Source organism: Poecile atricapillus, chromosome 3, assembly GCF_030490865.1.
Source record: "Poecile atricapillus isolate bPoeAtr1 chromosome 3, bPoeAtr1.hap1, whole genome shotgun sequence".
Classification (NCBI taxonomy): domain Eukaryota; kingdom Metazoa; phylum Chordata; class Aves; order Passeriformes; family Paridae; genus Poecile; species Poecile atricapillus.
The window spans coordinates 36,097,969-36,115,050 of NC_081251.1; the positions used below are offsets into that span (position 1 = coordinate 36,097,969).

Sequence of the window (17,082 nt, forward strand, 5' to 3'; positions counted from 1 at the left end):
TTAATTAAAATATCAATGCAATCACTAGCTGCAGCTTTTTTTTTTTTCCCCAGAGAAAAATACCCTGTCACTTCCTTGTTAAACACTTTCTCTTGCTGTGATCTCTCTATATTATCATCATTTGCTTTAAGGCTTTTATGTTACAGTTCTTACCAACAAACTGGTATTTCAAGAATCCAGAAATACATTTTATTTAAAAGTAAACTGGTGACTGAAATTTCATTTTATCCCACTTGGTTCTTTTCCACTGGAGAAGGTACTGCAGTGCTGTAAAATATTGGGAAACACAATTGTAATTTCCATCTCGGTTTTGTCGCGGCAGAAACGTGTCGGTGGCTACGAGCTTGCTCCTGGCAATCAGAAATACGTGTGTGAGATTCCTGGATGTTCGCTGCCAATGAAACAGCTCCGAAAAGCGGCCGGGTGGAGCAGGATGTTCTCCAGGATATCCAGGCGGGACGGAGCTCAACTCGATGGTTCGGCGCGGGCGGCGGGGCGCTCTGGGCGGCCGCGCCGCACTCTATGGTGCGATGGGAGGAGCGGCGGGGCACGGCGGGCGGCTCCGGCCCGGCGGTCCTGGAGCCTTCGGCGAGCACCATGTCGCCTCCGAAAGGTGAGGGCGTCGGCGCGGGGCTCCCGGCGGGTCCCGCGGCTCCCGGTGGGCGGCACGGCCGGAGAACGGGGACAATTCCCACCCGCTTCCCCAAGAGGAAACGCGACCCGCGCGCAGGCTCCCCCTGCCTCCCCCCTGCCAGAGGCAGTGGAACTGTCCTCCCCGCTGGGGGCTGTTGCACCGGGCGCCACCACTGCGGGAGTCAAGGGGGGGAAGGGGCTGCGCGGAGTCGCGGGGTCGCGCTGGGGAGGGGCTCTCCCCGCCTGCTTTCCCACCCTCCCGCTCTCCTCCTGCCTCCCGGGAGCTTCTCCCCGCGGTGTGGCACCGCTGCATCCCCGGCTTGGGGGCGGCGGGTGCTCCCGGTGCGGCGCTTGCCGGGTTCCCGGGACGCCTCCGCCTTTAGGATCAGCCACAGTCGCGTCTCCCCCGCCGCCAGTTCCCCTCTGGGAGCCTCTGACCGTGGCGCAGCATCTTTGGGGCTTATCCCGGGGGCAGACGGTCAGTGCACAGGGACATCCCCTGCACCCATCCCGTGGGCGCCGCAGGCGTCCCTGGAAACGCCTCCGCACCGAGGTGCCCTTTGGAGTGTGTTTAGGTTGGACATTAGGAGGAATTTCTTCACAGATGGGATGATTAGTTGCTGGCATCCCAGCTGCCCAGGAAGGTGGTGGAGTCACCATCTCTGGAGGTGTTTAAGAAAAGACTGGATGTGGCACTTAGTGGCATGGTCGAGTTGACTTGGTGGTGTTTGGTCATAGGTCAGACTCGATGTCAACAGAGATCTTTTCCAACCTAATTGATTCCCTGATTCTCAGTAATTCTCTGTACAATGAGGCCAGAACCTCGGGCAAGCCGGGAGGGCTTAAATCTGCCAGGAAGGTGCTGCCTGCCCTGCTTCCAGGTCCCCCATGGATGGAGGGCCTTGCCCAGGGTTCCCCAGCTTCTGGCAGTGGGGTCTGGAAGGGTGAGGGGCCAGAGGCTCCCAGCAGTGTGTGCCAAGTGCCTGCCAGCCCGGATAACCAGGCAGGCAGCGGGCTGTGCTCCCATGCCGGGCTTGGCCCAGGGCTGCCTTACGGGAGCCTTGGCAGAGCCATTAGATGAGCCGTGGAGATGTGTGGGAGGCCTGCATTTGTATCCTAAGGCTTTTGGCCTGTCTGGTCCCTTTTTGCCAGAAATCATTTCATCCGGGTGGGATTTACTGGGGAAAAACCAAAAGCATCTTCCAGCTCTTCTTTTCTTTAGGCGGGTGTAAGTTCAGATTTATCAGTGGAAGTTACAGGTGCCCCAACTATGGTTTCTTCTGCTCCCCTTGCTGCTGTGGTACGGATGCAGACATGTGAGCCAGGCTGAAGAAATATCCAGTCTGAAAAGAATTACAAACACCTTTTTACATAATGCTGGAACTATCTAGTCTAGATACTAGATTCATTAGGTCTTGCTGCATTTGGTTTACCCAAGTTTCTAAACCATTGCCAAATTGGGGCTTTTTTCTTTTTTTTTTTTTTTTTAGAGTAGTTAATAGTGGCAAGGATTAAGTTTAGCTTTAGTTTGGTGGAGCATAGATTTAAAATCTTCGTGTGTCAAATCACAGCATTAATATAATTTCCGTCAGCACTGAAGCATCATTAGAATATACGTTTTTGTAAAACCAGATGGGGTTAATTATACTTCCTGGTTGTTATGCCCTTGGATTTCCTCCCCACAATCCAAATTTAATTTAAAAATGGATTACAGCTTGTAAGTCTCTTCTAAGCATTGTTAGTTTAAAAACTAATTGGCTCTACCTTTTAAAAGTGATTACTGACGTGGGTAAGATTTTTATCTATAAGGAAGTAGCTAATTTAAATGATTGCAGTGGCAGGAGGTATTAACTGTACCTTGAAGAAATGTTATGCAATTGAAGACATCTCTGGCTTGAAAGAAACATGAACCAAAGCATTGGTCGCAGTGGATTCAGCAACTCATTCCTTTATTAAATGAGCAAAGTTATTACAAAAGTACTTATCCTGTATCTCATTCCCTAATCAGCAGAGGAACACAAACTTTCACCAATTAAAACACGTTTCTTTAGGGTATTTAGAACACGACAGTGGCCTCAAAGGTGCTGCTGAATGACCAATACCCACCAGAGAGATGCCAGACATAACAGTCTACCAATTTGAAAAAGTATTTTGTAGAAGCTGCACATTTGCTGGTGTCTCATGTTGGGTCATGCCTTTGTGCAGAGAAATCCCATTTGTAGTTGTGTGGTGCTCTCTTTGCTGGCTCAGATGCAGACTTAGTCATTCCCTGACCTGAGAATGCAATGGAGGGGCCTGAAGGAACTCTCAGGCCTCAGAGGAGTGTGGATGGATGAAAAACTACCTGTGCCAGGAGACCTTGGACAGGCTAACTCCTAAATTTTGCAGGATAGTCGTTGGTCCAGGTCAAAACTGTTACAAATATTGCTACTGTTGTAGGAGTATAGCAGTGGGGAAGACAGAGGGGTTAACACAAATGATACACAGTCTATTCTGATCTGGTTTAATTTACTGGAAGAGCCTTAACCTTAGACCTTTCTACAGGGTATTTGTCAAGAAAGCCCTTTGTGTGAAGTTCCATCACCATTCAGAGCAAAGTCTTCTTTTACTAACTTTGGTGGAAAATAGGGCTGATGGAAATGCTGCCTTATTTATTAAGATTTGCTAGATTTCTTTGCTGATACTGAACTTTTCCTCCATTTTTGCTTTTGCTAGTCTGCCAATGCTCTTTGTGTCAGAGTTCAGTATATTACATGAAGAGGATCAGCTGCCATTTCAGACCGAGTGCCTACCTGTCAGATAAAGCACAGAAAGACTTTTTGATTGTGATTAGATAAGTATTAATGTATGATTAGTTTTTTCAAGAATGAAGGATGATTATGAGGGCAAGAGAGCATCTTATTTTCAAACACTTGAAGCTCCTTTACAACCTTCTTTGAGAAGGCTGTAAAATTTAACTGAAACTTTTGTATGTGTAGTGTTTCCTAGCATTGTAATTATTGTCTTCTGACACAGTGCTGTTTGATACATCCCTCCAGCTGGAGAACACACTGTTTCAGTTCTTAAATTAACATGAGGGTCACACTGAATCGTCTCCTCTGTTTTGTTTCAGAAAATGTCAGCTTACTGTTCAAGCTGTACTGCCTCATGGTGATGACCCTGGTTGCTGCCACGTACACGGTGGCACTGCGGTACACCAGGACAGTGGAGACAGAACTCTACTTTTCAACGACGGCTGTGTGTGTCACTGAAGTTATCAAGTTGTTCCTGAGTGTGGGCATCCTGGCTAAGTAAGTGTGGGAGTGCTGATCAGTGTTTTGAAAACCAGTCCTTGCTTCTAACCTCAGATTCTCAGGTACTGACGTGCAGGTATGTTTGAGAATGTGGCTGGATAATCATGCTGTGGAAGGGTAATTTTAGAGTGGGGTAGAGCTTGTGAGTCCTCATCAACTGAAACTGCTTTGTATACAGCACAATATTCAGGTGTGTCCTTTCTACATATTTTCTATTGTATGCTTTGTAATCAGTTCAGAGTGTCAGCATGGATTATCCACGATGTTTTGGGTCTTTAAAATGTTGGTGTACATGAAAGTTGGACTTTCATCATCTGCTGTGAGCCATCATCTGCTGAGTTACATAAAATTCTAATGTTCCTACTAATAAGTTTTCCCAAACAATGTTACAGACATTTTGCTGTCTCTAATAATGTGCAAACCAATGCTGAAAGACTGTGATCAAAAAATATTAGTTTCTGTAATTCCAGACTGCTGCTAAGAACTAGAACTTTAGTTCTTGCATGAGCATCTCAAGTAAGGAGGCTATCAGTCTGCTGCCTTTTCTCTCAGCTGCCCTGTGCTACATCCTTCCTAGGAAGAATCGTTGGATTCTGGACTTTTCCAAAGCCCTGTTCTTGCTCCTGTGGTAGAATTTGTTCTTTTAGGGTCTCTATTTCTCTTTGTGGCTTTGTGGTACATCAGAAGGCTGGCTGTTATGTGCTAGAGGATCACCGAGTCACATGATGTGCTTCAGATTTTCATCAGCTCTTTTCCTCTTTAACATACAAATGGCATTTTACTTGCTTTAGAAGCGAGATAATACCAAAAAAAATTGGTAAGGCAACTATGAAAAACTGCCTTTTTTTTGTTAACCTTTCATTAAATGAAATGTGTTAGATATAGCAGGGGGGAATTTCTCTTTTTCTTTTCATGCACCCTGGGCTTCTCATTCTGTCAGCACAAAATGCTGGCAGAAATGACTCTGCTGACACATGGTTCTGCTGTGGTTCTCACTGTTGTGACCAATGAGGATTCCACTGGATTCCTGGAGACTGTAGGAACCCACACTTCCCCATAGTAGGGGAATAGGACCTCTGGGTAGCCTCACCTGGGTGTATAATTTGTCCAATCTTAAGCACCTGGCACCCAGGCTGTTTACAGTACAATTAGTGCAGCAGGGCATGCAATCCCTTTTGTTAAGGTTCTGTAATATTGTGTTCATTAAATGTATGAATGGTCTTTTTTACTTGAAATAATTAAAAACTAAATTACTTTTAACTCAGAAAGAAGTCTTAGTATATTGATGTTTTTGGAACAGGCCTGCACAGCAAAACGTATCTGTATCCCATTATCCTCCCTTTGTCAGCAGAGGATGTGTAGAATGGAAGTGTAGCCAAGGGGGCAAGCATGGGCTGAGCTTTCCTTAGCAGGTGGCAGAAACTTATGGATGCTGTTGTCTTAAGTTGACAGATATGATGAATAATCTTTCCTCCTTCATTTTGCTTTTCATATCTCTACAGATCTGTGTTTTCATCACTAATTTATTTTCTAAGCCAGGCGTCCTAGTTTAATTTTTCTGGGATCATCCTTAGAGCATTTCCAGTATTGTTACATCCCTTTTGAAGCAGGATCCAGAGCTGCATGCTGTATTCAGGATGTGAACATGCCATGGCATTAGGCAGAAGGGTGAAGGTGCTTTCTCTCTTGGCCTCAGTTCCTTTCCTAAGGATTCTGCTCATTTCTCTGAAGCTGATGCCAGCCTTGAGCTGGTGCCATCCAAGAACTACTTGCATCTTTTTGATAGGTGCCCACATCTAGATGAGAGAGGGTTGCTGTATGTAGAAGTCATCATTTCCTATGGTTCTTTCTCATTTATTAACACCTGAGCCTTATTTGCGAGTTAAAATGGGAAGAGTCAGATTCATTGAGTTGTTTGGAGGTTATAATATCTACTCTGATCTGGTCAGCTGGTGGGGTTTTTCTCTCCATAGCTGAGGGAGAGATGGGCACCAGCAGACATCATTCATCAGGCCAGCTCATCTCTCCTTGGTAGAATGTCTGGCATGCTGGTGGGTCCAAAGTTTGCCAACTTTCAAGTAACCTTCCCTTTCAGATATTCCCTTATGAATATGCTGAAAAGCATAAATTCCAGCATGGCTTCTTTCTGTGTCTCCTTTACATCTTCCTTCAGTTTTAAATCCTAACCAATTTGTCTCACCCAAGGCAAGGTTCCTTTGTAGCTCAGTAACAAGTCAAAAGATAGAGTACCATCTGTTTTTACTGTACAGCAGGACACATTTGTGTGGGTACCTTTTCTTTTTGAAAGAGACAGCATTGGTAACTGCAGTATACAGGATACTAGAGTACAACTCTCACACTGGTTCAACTGCTGAATTTGTTTTCTTGCACATTATTACATGATGCCTTCACTGTTTACTCTTAAGGTATCTCCTGGAGGGCGCATTGAATGGATGAATGCCAAAGAATTGTCTTTCAAAAGAGAAGCTTATGATAGTTTAAGCTGTGGTAATTGTTAACTGAAGTGTACTCTCCATTTCTTATGCTTATTTAAAGTCCTGTTCACCATCTGGTAATAGCATTTGCTACATTCTTAGCTGGTACATAACTACTTAGCAATGGATGAAGAAAAGCAGAGCTGTTTTGCAAACTAGTTTTAACTTCAGCTTTTCTAACAAATGTGTTTTTCTGTTGCATAACTGATAGTTATTAGTATCTCTCACCTCTTCATACCTAGGAATTGTCTTTATCAATGGGGTAATGAATTTATGAAAGGGGAAATGGCTTTAAAGTGAAAGAAATTATATTTAGGTTAGATATTAGGAATTAATTCTTTAGTGTGAGGGTGGTGAATCTCTGGAGCAGGCTGTCGAGAGATGTGGTGGAAGTCCCATCCTTGGAAGTGTTCAGGACCAGGCTGGATGATGCTTGGAACAAACTGGTCTAGTGGAAGGTGTCCCTGACTGTGGCAGGGAGGTTGGAACAAAATGGTCTTAGGGTCACTTCCAACCTGAACCATTCTACAAAGAAAATTTATTATGTTTTAAAATTCAAACCTAGATCATCAAGAAAGCTGAATTCAAACTAGATAATTTTTATTTTCGAATTTAATCTTGCAGCTTACTTCTTTGGGCACCTAATTTTGCATTGAGGTTTGGTTTGAGTTATTTTTTGGCCATGTACTGAATTCAACTTATAGTTAGAGATTCTTGGTAAGTGCATGCTTCAAAAGCACATCCACTGCACAGATGAACTATTAGATAGTTCATCTTCTTGTTCTCAAAAACTAAAGGGAAGATGGTGATTATTAGACATGTGTTCTTCATTGCTGAAATTAGCTTCTAGAAGTCAAAATAGACAGTACTGTTGCTTCTGTGACTTTGAAAATGTGATCAGTAGATTGACTGAGCATGGTCTGGAACAGAAACAGGTATAGTTTAAATACTATTTTCTAGTTTGACAGCCCACCATGGTATCAATGAATAGAAGTGTGGGGTTTTTTTTTATTATTTCTTATTTTCATAGAGTAGAACTGTGTCTGTGCTAAATATATTTTATTTTCAATTAGACATTTGAGATAGAAGCACTTCAGTCCAGCTGCACTTGAGTATTACCCAATTTTCTTGTATGTCTTATCTCCCAGTCCTCGACAATGTAGTAAATACGTTCAGAAGTGGAACAAACCAAAAAAAAATGCCCATAGTATCAATTACTCCTAACATTTTATATAGTTCTCTATTTAGTGCAATTAACCATAGAGAGCTATAGCAGGAACTCTTCCCCTTTCTTGTATTGCAAACTTCACTTTAAGTGCTACTTGTCCATGGATTTTCTTGTTATGATTGTTCCAGACATGTCTGGTTTTTTGTGTGTGCTTTCTGTTATGGAAAAATACAAAAAGAATCCCTTGCAGCTTCCTGCAGCTCTCCCTACCGGGGAAAAAAAAAAACCCAAAACAACAAGGAAAGGAAGTAAATGCTTTGTGGAAGAAGGGAAAAAGGCAAGGAAAGGCAAATTTGGATGGAAGGATCATGAGAGGGTAAAGTCTGTGAATATCTGGAGAGGAAAAGTTTAGCAACTGGAGTACAGAGTAGGGCTCATGAGGAAAGGGAGATATGCTGAAACAATGTGGTTAAAGCTATTTATTCATACATGTGGGCAATAGAACCCCAGGGAGAGTTAAATTTAAGAGCAGTACAGTTTGCAAGTTGCAAGGCCTGTGGGAGGGGGCAGGAATGATTTTGGATGTTGGTATTTGTCAGTGCTAAGCAAGAGAAGATTGGAAAATGGGGGCCATGGGAGAACTGGGAAGAGGACTGGAGCAGCAGCAACAAGTAAGCAGCAAATGTCAGACTGGTGTGCAGGTGATAAGGGAGAACCAGTAATGCAGCTGTGAAAAGCTGAGTAGCAAACTGCAAAAGCAGCCAGCAGCAACATGTTCTTCCCCATTGGCTGCTCTGTCACACACTGTAATTACTTGAAGGGGAGGTGTGAAATGCAAAGACAGGGACAGGCACAGGGAGCCCCCACACACCCTCCAGACCTCTTCATGTGTGTGCTGGTGCTGGTCCAGCATCTCCCACAGCACAAGTGAGACTGGGAGCACATGGCTGACTGAGGAATGAGAGGTTTTTCTAGGTAAGTAGTGTGCAAGGGTACAATCCTTTTTGACTGTACTGTTTACAGGCCCAGTTTAAAGGGAATCTGGAAAATCATGGGCATGACATCATACACAGACATTAATACCCAGTAAAAAAGGGGAGACGTGAACAACAGCCTTCTGCTTCACTGCCTATATTGACACACTGCTACACATTAATGCATCTAACTTCCTGATTTCAGAATGTCTCTCTTGCCTTCAGGGCTTTCTACTTGTTCAAAACCTCTCTTGTTTTTTGGCAGTTAACCTTTTTTTCTTTTATGAGCAAAAAGATTATGGAGAACAAATTTCCGCCCTCCCAAGGGATTCAGTGATTTGATTTCTGTTTTAAAATACCAGTTTAAGAATGCCCTCGGTTATGCTAATATTTTATTTTGCAGAGAAACCGGAAGTCTCACAAGGTTAATAACATCTTTAAAAGAAAATGTATTTGGAAGTCCTAAAGAATTGTTAAAATTAAGTGTTCCATCTGTGGTGTACGCTCTCCAAAATAACATGGCCTTCGTGGCTCTTAGCAACTTGGATGCTGCAGTCTACCAGGTAAGACAAGTTTCTGTCAATAACAGATCTGGAAATATTTTTCTCTTTCCTGGTTCATGAGGCACACATGTCAGGTATCTTCCTAGCACACAGCACTCTCTTCAGCCTCAGTATTAAAAGCCAAACTGTGCTTTGTTATATTCAGAGCATACACTCTGCTGCAGAGCTCTGGCTTTCTGAACTAAGCCACTCACTGCCAGAGTCAGTTCAAATTCGCTTTGTTGTAGCTGGTGATGGATCTGTAGGAAATCAACGAATATAAAAATCTGTCATTCTGTAGTTGAATTTACTATTTTATTTTCTTGTTTTGGAGGAGTTTATAAAACCATCTTCTCTACACTACATTTCCATATTTTTTAGGTGACATACCAGTTGAAGATCCCTTGTACAGCTTTATGTACAGTCCTGATGCTGAACCGTACCCTTAGTAAGTTGCAGTGGTTCTCTGTCTTCATGCTATGTGGTGGTGTTACCCTTGTTCAGTGGGAGCCTGCTCAGGCTACAAAAGTACAGGTAAGAGTTAATATTTTGCCACTTCAGATAAAGAATAAACGACCCTTGATTATTTCACCTTTATTGTGTACCAGTTCAGGCAGGCTTGTAGTATTGCTCAGTTCTCCCTTGTTGGAAACACAACTGATTGCTACAATTAGTATAAATTACCACAGCTATCGTAATCAGTCTAATGCAGCATCCTAGGAGTGTCTGAGTAATAGATTGTTTCCAGCAGTTGGCCATGGTAACATTGTAATTGTTGGAATGGAGAACTTGGAATCAAAGCACTGGGAGGAATTAGGAGTGAAACACCAGTGCAGCGTGTATATGTCATTTAAACACACCCTCAGAGGCACTGACCTAATACCGTTGTAGGGAGAAACAAGCGTCTTCTGTTTCTTGGGTCATAGCTGCTGCTCAGCTGCATTAGTGGGAAAGGTAGGTCATGCCTCTGGCAGTACTGGCCACAGCCAAGTGGACAGCCTCTGAGCACTGGTGAGGTACCCACAGAAAGTGAAACACCACACAGCAGCACTGAGCTGATCTGAGGGACAGCCCTAGATCAGGAAGTGCACGTGGTACTGCAGTGAAATGCTAATAATTTGGTTATTTAATAATGCTAATGAAGTAACTCTGTGCCCTGGTTTTGACTAGGATAGAATTACATTTCTTCCTAGCAGTAGCAGTTTCAGTGCTGTGTTTTGGATTTAGTATGAGAACAATGTTGGTAACACACTGATGTTTTAGTTGTGGCTCAGTAGTGCTTAATCATGTGTCCAGGTCTTTTCAGTGTCTCCTGCTGTGTCAGTGAGGAGGGACACAAGAAACCAGGAGGGAGTATGGCCAGGACAGCTGACCTGGCCAAAGGGATATGCTATACCACAGAACATTACACCCAGTATGGAAAATCAGGGAACTTGGCCAGGAGGGGCTGATTGCTGCTGCAGGATTGGCTGGGCATCTGTCAGCAGGTGGTGATCAATTATCTTGTACATCACTTAGTTTTCTTGGGTTTTATATATCTCTCTCCTTTTGTTAATACTATAATAATAATAATAATAATAATAATAATAATAATAATAATAATAATAATAATAATAATAATAATAATAATAATAATAATAACAACAATAATAACAATAATAATAACAATGATAATAAGTATTATTAATTATTATTATTATTATTGTTGTTGTTATTGTTGTTGTTATTATTATTTATTTATTTTTATTTAGTTATTAAACTGGGCTTATATCAACCCACAAAGTTAACTTTTTGTTTTCAGTTCTCCCCACTGTGGGGCTTGGGGGGAATGAGTGAAGAGCAGGGTGGTCCTTAGATGATGGCTGAAGTTAAACCACAGGACTCTGGAATTGATTATTGTGAATGACTGAAGTGTTGTATCCTTTTTAAAATAATGGTTGATGTTGCAGGTGGAGCAGAACCCATGGCTAGGATTTGGAGCGATTGCTGTGGCAGTGCTGTGTTCAGGATTTGCAGGTACAGTATTATTTGGGTATGTGGGTTGCACTAAAGGATTGGAGAACTCACAGTATTTAAAACTGAACATTCTACATTTGTTAACTGTCTTCCTTTAGTAGTTTATTCCCTCTGCCCATAATTATCTTCTACTTTTGGTAATTATGGCAGATTCATAACATGATTACTCCCATTGTCAAGAAAATGATCGGAGGATGTACCATTGGTTTTACATGATGCAGCATAGAGGGCTGGTTTGCAAGTGGAAGTGTCTTTCAAATGCTGTGAGTAAGACTGTAGGGACCAGGATAATGACTCACTCTGTACATTTAATTAATGCACATCAATTTTACAAAGTTTACTTTGCAGTGAATAGCTCCCCTTTGGTGATCACATTAAATACTTGCATTTTTTTTACGAGGGGAACTGAGCTCCTCGCTCAGTTCTTATACCAGCTCAGCCCTGAAGTACACGTCACCATAGTTCTGTAGGTGGACAATCTAACTAGGATATAGAGGGAGCATGAGAGAGGCAGAGAGGTAGATTAGTAGCAGGAAGCCTGTATAAACTCAATTAAGGATTTTTTGTTTTGTTTATTTTTGCTTTGTTCTACAACAAAGTGTCTCCCCTCAGCGTAGTTTTTTTCTCTCGCTTCTGGAGAAGGACACCAAAACTTTAGGAGAAGTTTTAGGACAAGCTCAGAAATAAAGATATGCAAATTACCTGGTAATTTGAAATTTGGCTCATGGGACATATTCCCCTGGCTGTAAACTGGATTCTTCCCCCATCCTCTGTAAAAAATCAAAGTACTATCACCCACCTCTGGTACTGTAAAATCTTGCAAGAATAATCTTGTGCTGTGCATAGATGCTCGTTACTCATGGAAAAACATTCTGGTGGGTAGAGGAGGAAAGGAGGAGAATGTCATTCTTATTTGGTGTCATCTCAGTGAAATGGGCACTTCGAAGCAGAAATACTAAATAAAACTGTGTAGAGCTCAGTCAGCTTTTCCTGAAAGGTTATGAATTTCCTCATTTAAATAGATGCTCCCAAGCCGCAGGACAAAATACAGCCTTTGGAGTCTCCTAAAACTCCTGCTTTCCCCAATAATGTGGGTCAATAGCTGTGCTTCCAAAGGTCTGCAAATTCAGAGCACTGACACACTGATGCAGGCAACTTGAGACACTTGGGGCTTTCTTCTCCTGCTAAAGGATTGCATCTTGGGTTTCCTTGCTGACAGCTGAAGCTCAGGGGCAGCTGGGAGGGACTGTGTGTTTCATCCACAGAGCTCCTTGTGCCCTTGGGGCTTTACATGTTGAAAGCATAAATTCTATTCAAATCCCCTTCCTGTTCTTCCTTCCCACGCTCACATGAAGCAGTTATTTTGCCATTAGACCTCTAGTTTCTGGACTGACCATGTTTTATGGTGTGTTTTATTAGTCCAGAAAAATGAAAAAAAGGTTGTGTGTTTTTGTCACTTAGAGATGGAAAAGAAGGTTTTTTTTCCTCAAATTGCTGATCCTGTGATAATTTCCAAGTATCTGGGGCCCCAACAATGCTTTTAAAAGCATTGGAGTGATAATTTAACAGCAGATCCTTTGTGACTTAAAACAGTCCTGAGGAATAAGTTCTCCTAATCAGCCCCCATTCTTTCCTTCATCTTGCCTAGCGGATTTGTGAATTGTATAGTCACAAATCTAGAAGCATAGTTTTATTGATTTGTCTACTGTTTTCTGAGTTTATAACATTTACAAGTATGGTTCATACTCAAGCCAAATTTCTGTTATGTTGATTACACGTTGTTGTGCTCTGTGGGTCTTCTCAGGGGACAGAAGACTCAAGGTAATTATTCTGGATTATTTTAAAGGCTACAGACTTTTACAATACTAGTTTGTTGTTTACACTTTTTATGACATAATGTCATATTTCCTTGGTTTTATATTATTTGAACCCCTGAAATATAAATCTGCCTTCTCATTTATTCACCATAAATACTCACTGTATTCTATTAAATTATAAATTGCATTTTTCATTAATAAAAGAGTAACAAGACCTTCCTTGAAGCTAACTTGGGGATTTTTTGGGGGTGGGCAGTTGTGCCTAGGGCTTCTAACACACGGGTCTTTGTGCCACCTTTGTTGGTTCCATACTAGTTTCTCATATTGCATGAAGGATCATATGTGATATTAATCACCAATAAACTTCTAGCCCTAGAGTCTAGGGTTCTCACCAGAAGGTCATGGAAGTTGCTGGTAAGAGTCCTGCAAACTGCTTTGTGTTTTGAAATGTGGAGGAAATTCCAGAGCTTGGCAGAGTCCTGATGGGTGAGCAATGGTTAAAAAGGCAGGTGGTGAGGGCCTTGCCAAATGTCTGCCTCTTAGTCTGACAAATGCCTCCCAAGTAGAATAATGAAGAAGTATTTGGGGAGTTTCAGTAATGCAAAGCATAAAAATGATGCTTTTCAATGTGGTATTGAGAACTAGAGCTTTAGATTAAAATGGATTCCACTTCCTCAAAACCAAGCTGTAGTTTCAATTAGCAGAAGGCCTCAGTTTTGATTTGCTCTTGTAGTCCCCCGAAGCTGTGGTTTCAGAACGAGCTGCTCTGCCAAGTGCTCTGCCAGAACAAAGCTCCTGAGGAGTTTTCAGTTTCAGTATTGAGGTAATATAGATCCTTCCCTATCCCCCAAGAAAAATCGGATTAAAATCAATATAAAACTAAAATCAACATTAAATTATTTTCATGGAGGCTGTGGATTGAAAAAGCATAAAGATAGGGAAGGATAAGGATAAGCAGGATTGAGGGAGACCTTCCCGTTGAGTCAAAGCATATGGATCCCCTTGCTAAACTTAGCCCTGGACTTGACCAATGGTTTAGGCCTAAAGGTTGTAACTGCACTTAAACTTAACAACCTAATTGGAAAAGATTCTATGAGACAGCAGTAACTCCTTATAGGGCTTAGTTAGTTACAAATCTGAAGTACCTGAGAATGTAAGAGAGGAGCATTCATAGTCCCTTTGGTGTAGTATATTCATGCTCACACAGATGTAGAGGAGTTTATACACAGTGCCATGCGTTCAGTGAAGTACTCCCATGGGATGCCTTCTCATCTTCTCAGAGGGCCAAGGGTCGAGCCTTGAGGAGTGGGGCCACCAACAGTGGATCCATCATTGGTGTTCAGCATTATCTTACAAGGATAGTGAGCTTGGGAGTTTGCTGGCTGTAAGAGGTTGTCTAGTTTTAAAATTCAATAAACAATGAATCATTCTTCTCACTGAAACATTTTCAGGTTTTTGTTTGTTTTGTTTTTTTCAGGAGTTTATTTTGAAAAGGTGTTAAAGAGTTCAGATACTTCCTTGTGGGTGAGGAACATTCAGCTGTACTTATCTGGGATTGTGGTGAATTTATTTGTTGTGTACATGTCAGATGGAGCCAAAGTTCTTGAGAAAGGGTTTTTCTATGGCTACACATACTACGTCTGGTTTGTTGTCTGTAAGTATCTTGTGGGTTTAGTCTTTTGACATTGTTTTTCTTCTTTAACAATGACACAAATGATTGCAGGAAGCTACAAATTCAGTCTGACACACTCTCAGCCCTATTTTGGGGGATTTTATTTAAAAAGTATCACTTTCTTGGAAGCTATTCAATTAAAGTTGTTGAAGAAGTTATTAAATTTAAAATTGTGCTGAAACAGCAGCCTAAATAATTGACTAGCAAGTAAATCATCTTTAAATGAGTTTTATCTTATTTACTGGATGCCACGGAGACATCCCATTCCACGAATGATCTGTTAAATCACTAATTAGGGTAATGGAGCCCAAAGTAGGAGAACACTAGTGGAGTAAAATGCATCATTTCAAGAGTAACCTACTGCACCTGTACTTATGGTAACACCTTATCTGCTTCCCAGTTCTGGCCAGCGTGGGTGGCATCTACACCTCGGTGGTTGTTAAGTACACAGATAACATCATGAAAGGCTTTTCTGCAGCGGCAGCCATTGTTCTCTCTACAGTGGCATCGTACACCCTCTTTGGCCTCCAGATAAGTAAGTGCCTTTCTGGCTTTGATTTGATTTGATGGCTGTGCATGTTTCTTGCCTGCCCAGCCTGCTGTATATAGCTCATACCAAAGCCATCGTTTATACCCCTCTCAGTTTTTCTGGTTTTAGCTTCAAGTCTTCTCCGGGAATCCCATGCACTCATGCATCATCAATTCTTCTTGTGGTGCCCAAAGGTGCCTGGTGACTCTGTGCTTTCAAAGACATCGGTGCTTTGTTCTTTCAGAGGCATCTACAACTTCAAACAGAAAGAACCTTTCTGGCTTAAACAGCTTTATTTTCATGCGTCACTGTCTGGTGCAGTTTAGTGTGATACAGCTGTTTACCTTGGGACTGCTGTTGATGAGTTATTATATCTTGTCAGGTTTAGTACAGCCAGTGCCAAATTCCTCAGCTATTTCTTCAAGGGCTTTACACATCCCTGATGAGTTACACCCACTACTGCCTTAACTTTTACTTTGCCCATCTGCTGTGGACACCACCATGTGAGAAAGTCAGAGTAGCTGGGGTTGTGACTGACTGATGTGGTGAATGTTTTTGAGAGGAAAGCAGATGGCTCTGGGGCTGTTCTGCAACTACAAAGGATTTTCTCCCCAGTCAAGTCTGTGTGTGATACTGTGCCCAGTACTCCTGCTCAGTCCATCACTGTTTAGTTGTGGGTAGTTTCCTACCTCAATCCAAAGATGGTGTGGGAAAATGGCGGAAAAACTAGCTTTTTGATGTAGTATTAGTGAGACAAAACTTAAGGAAAGTTTGCATAAGGAGAAAATAATCAGTGTTTGGCTGCAAAAGAGCACCGTAAAGCAAGGGATGAAAAAATATAAAAAACTTACTTGGGCAGAATGTTTTCCTGACAGTTGACACAAATCAAACCTGGACTAATGAGTTTTCTGTGAAAGTCTCATTAATAGAGTTTCTTAATAACCCTGTCTAGACATGGAAAGTTAAAAAAGGTGTTATCACAGGTTACTTTATCACATCCACTGACTTTTTATTATTAAGTTCATTGTAATGTAAGCCTGTACAAATGGCACCTGGGTCTGCAGGAGAGGCTTCACTCTTGCTTGTATGACCACTACCACCACATTCTTGCTGATGAGACTAATTGGAACCGTGTGGGGATTGTAAACACTCAAGAGATCCCAGTGACAGGATGAAGTTAAATGCTGTGACTTATCAATAGCTTGCTGTCTTCTTTCGTTTTGGGTAACTTCAATACTGTCATTCAGATATCATAACTTACGTGGCTTGCTGAAGGTTTCTTGTATCAATGTATTTATTTAAACTATTTTGTCTCCTTTCAGCTGTTACCTTCTCCCTGGGTGCTTTCCTGGTGTGTATTTCTATTTACCTCTATGGATTACCTCGACAAGACACCACAAAAATCCAGCCCTCAGAGACTAAAAGCTCAAAAGAGAGACTTGCTACTGTGTGATGTTGTCCATAAAAATGGACAGATGGACAAGAGAAAAAACAAACCTTAAAAAAAACTGCATTTTTTTTCCCAAAATTAGCCTTAAGCTAGTCATGAAATGGTTTAAGTGGGATAGACTAAGAGCAGAAGTTAGTTCTGTCTTACCTGTGTTGTTTCCAGCGGCTGACACTGAGGCTACACTGCAGCTGAGGAGCTGGCTGGGTATTTTATGGAAGGTATTCTTCATTCACATCATCAATGAAGAGTCTCATTTACAAGGAAAACCCAATGAAGGAACTGATCACTCAATTGTATATAATGTATATAACAGAGAGAAATCGGTTCTTTGTGTATTTGATAAACTGTCTTGCTCTTTGAGGGCAGAAATGCCTGAAAGCTTCATAAAAAAAAACTATTAAAAAAGCAACTACTGCCAGAATTTTCTCTTAAAATACTTGGCAATTGCAGTTTGATTAGTAACAGAAGAGTTTCTCTTCTAGGCAACAAGTAT

The 17,082-nt window shown here is 41.9% G+C and overlaps 1 protein-coding gene across 1 annotated transcript; it reads left to right on the forward strand.

Moving 5' to 3' along the window:
• Positions 1–328: 328 nt before the first annotated feature.
• SLC35A1 (solute carrier family 35 member A1) lies at positions 329–17,003 on the forward strand. The gene is made up of 8 exons (XM_058835304.1): positions 329–613; positions 3,746–3,923; positions 8,967–9,126; positions 9,487–9,639; positions 11,055–11,121; positions 14,416–14,592; positions 15,011–15,145; positions 16,462–17,003. The coding sequence occupies exons 1-8, from the start codon at positions 385–387 to the stop codon at positions 16,590–16,592; spliced, it is 1,230 nt and encodes a 409-aa protein (XP_058691287.1). The 5' UTR covers positions 329–384; the 3' UTR covers positions 16,593–17,003.
• Positions 17,004–17,082: the final 79 nt, after the last annotated feature.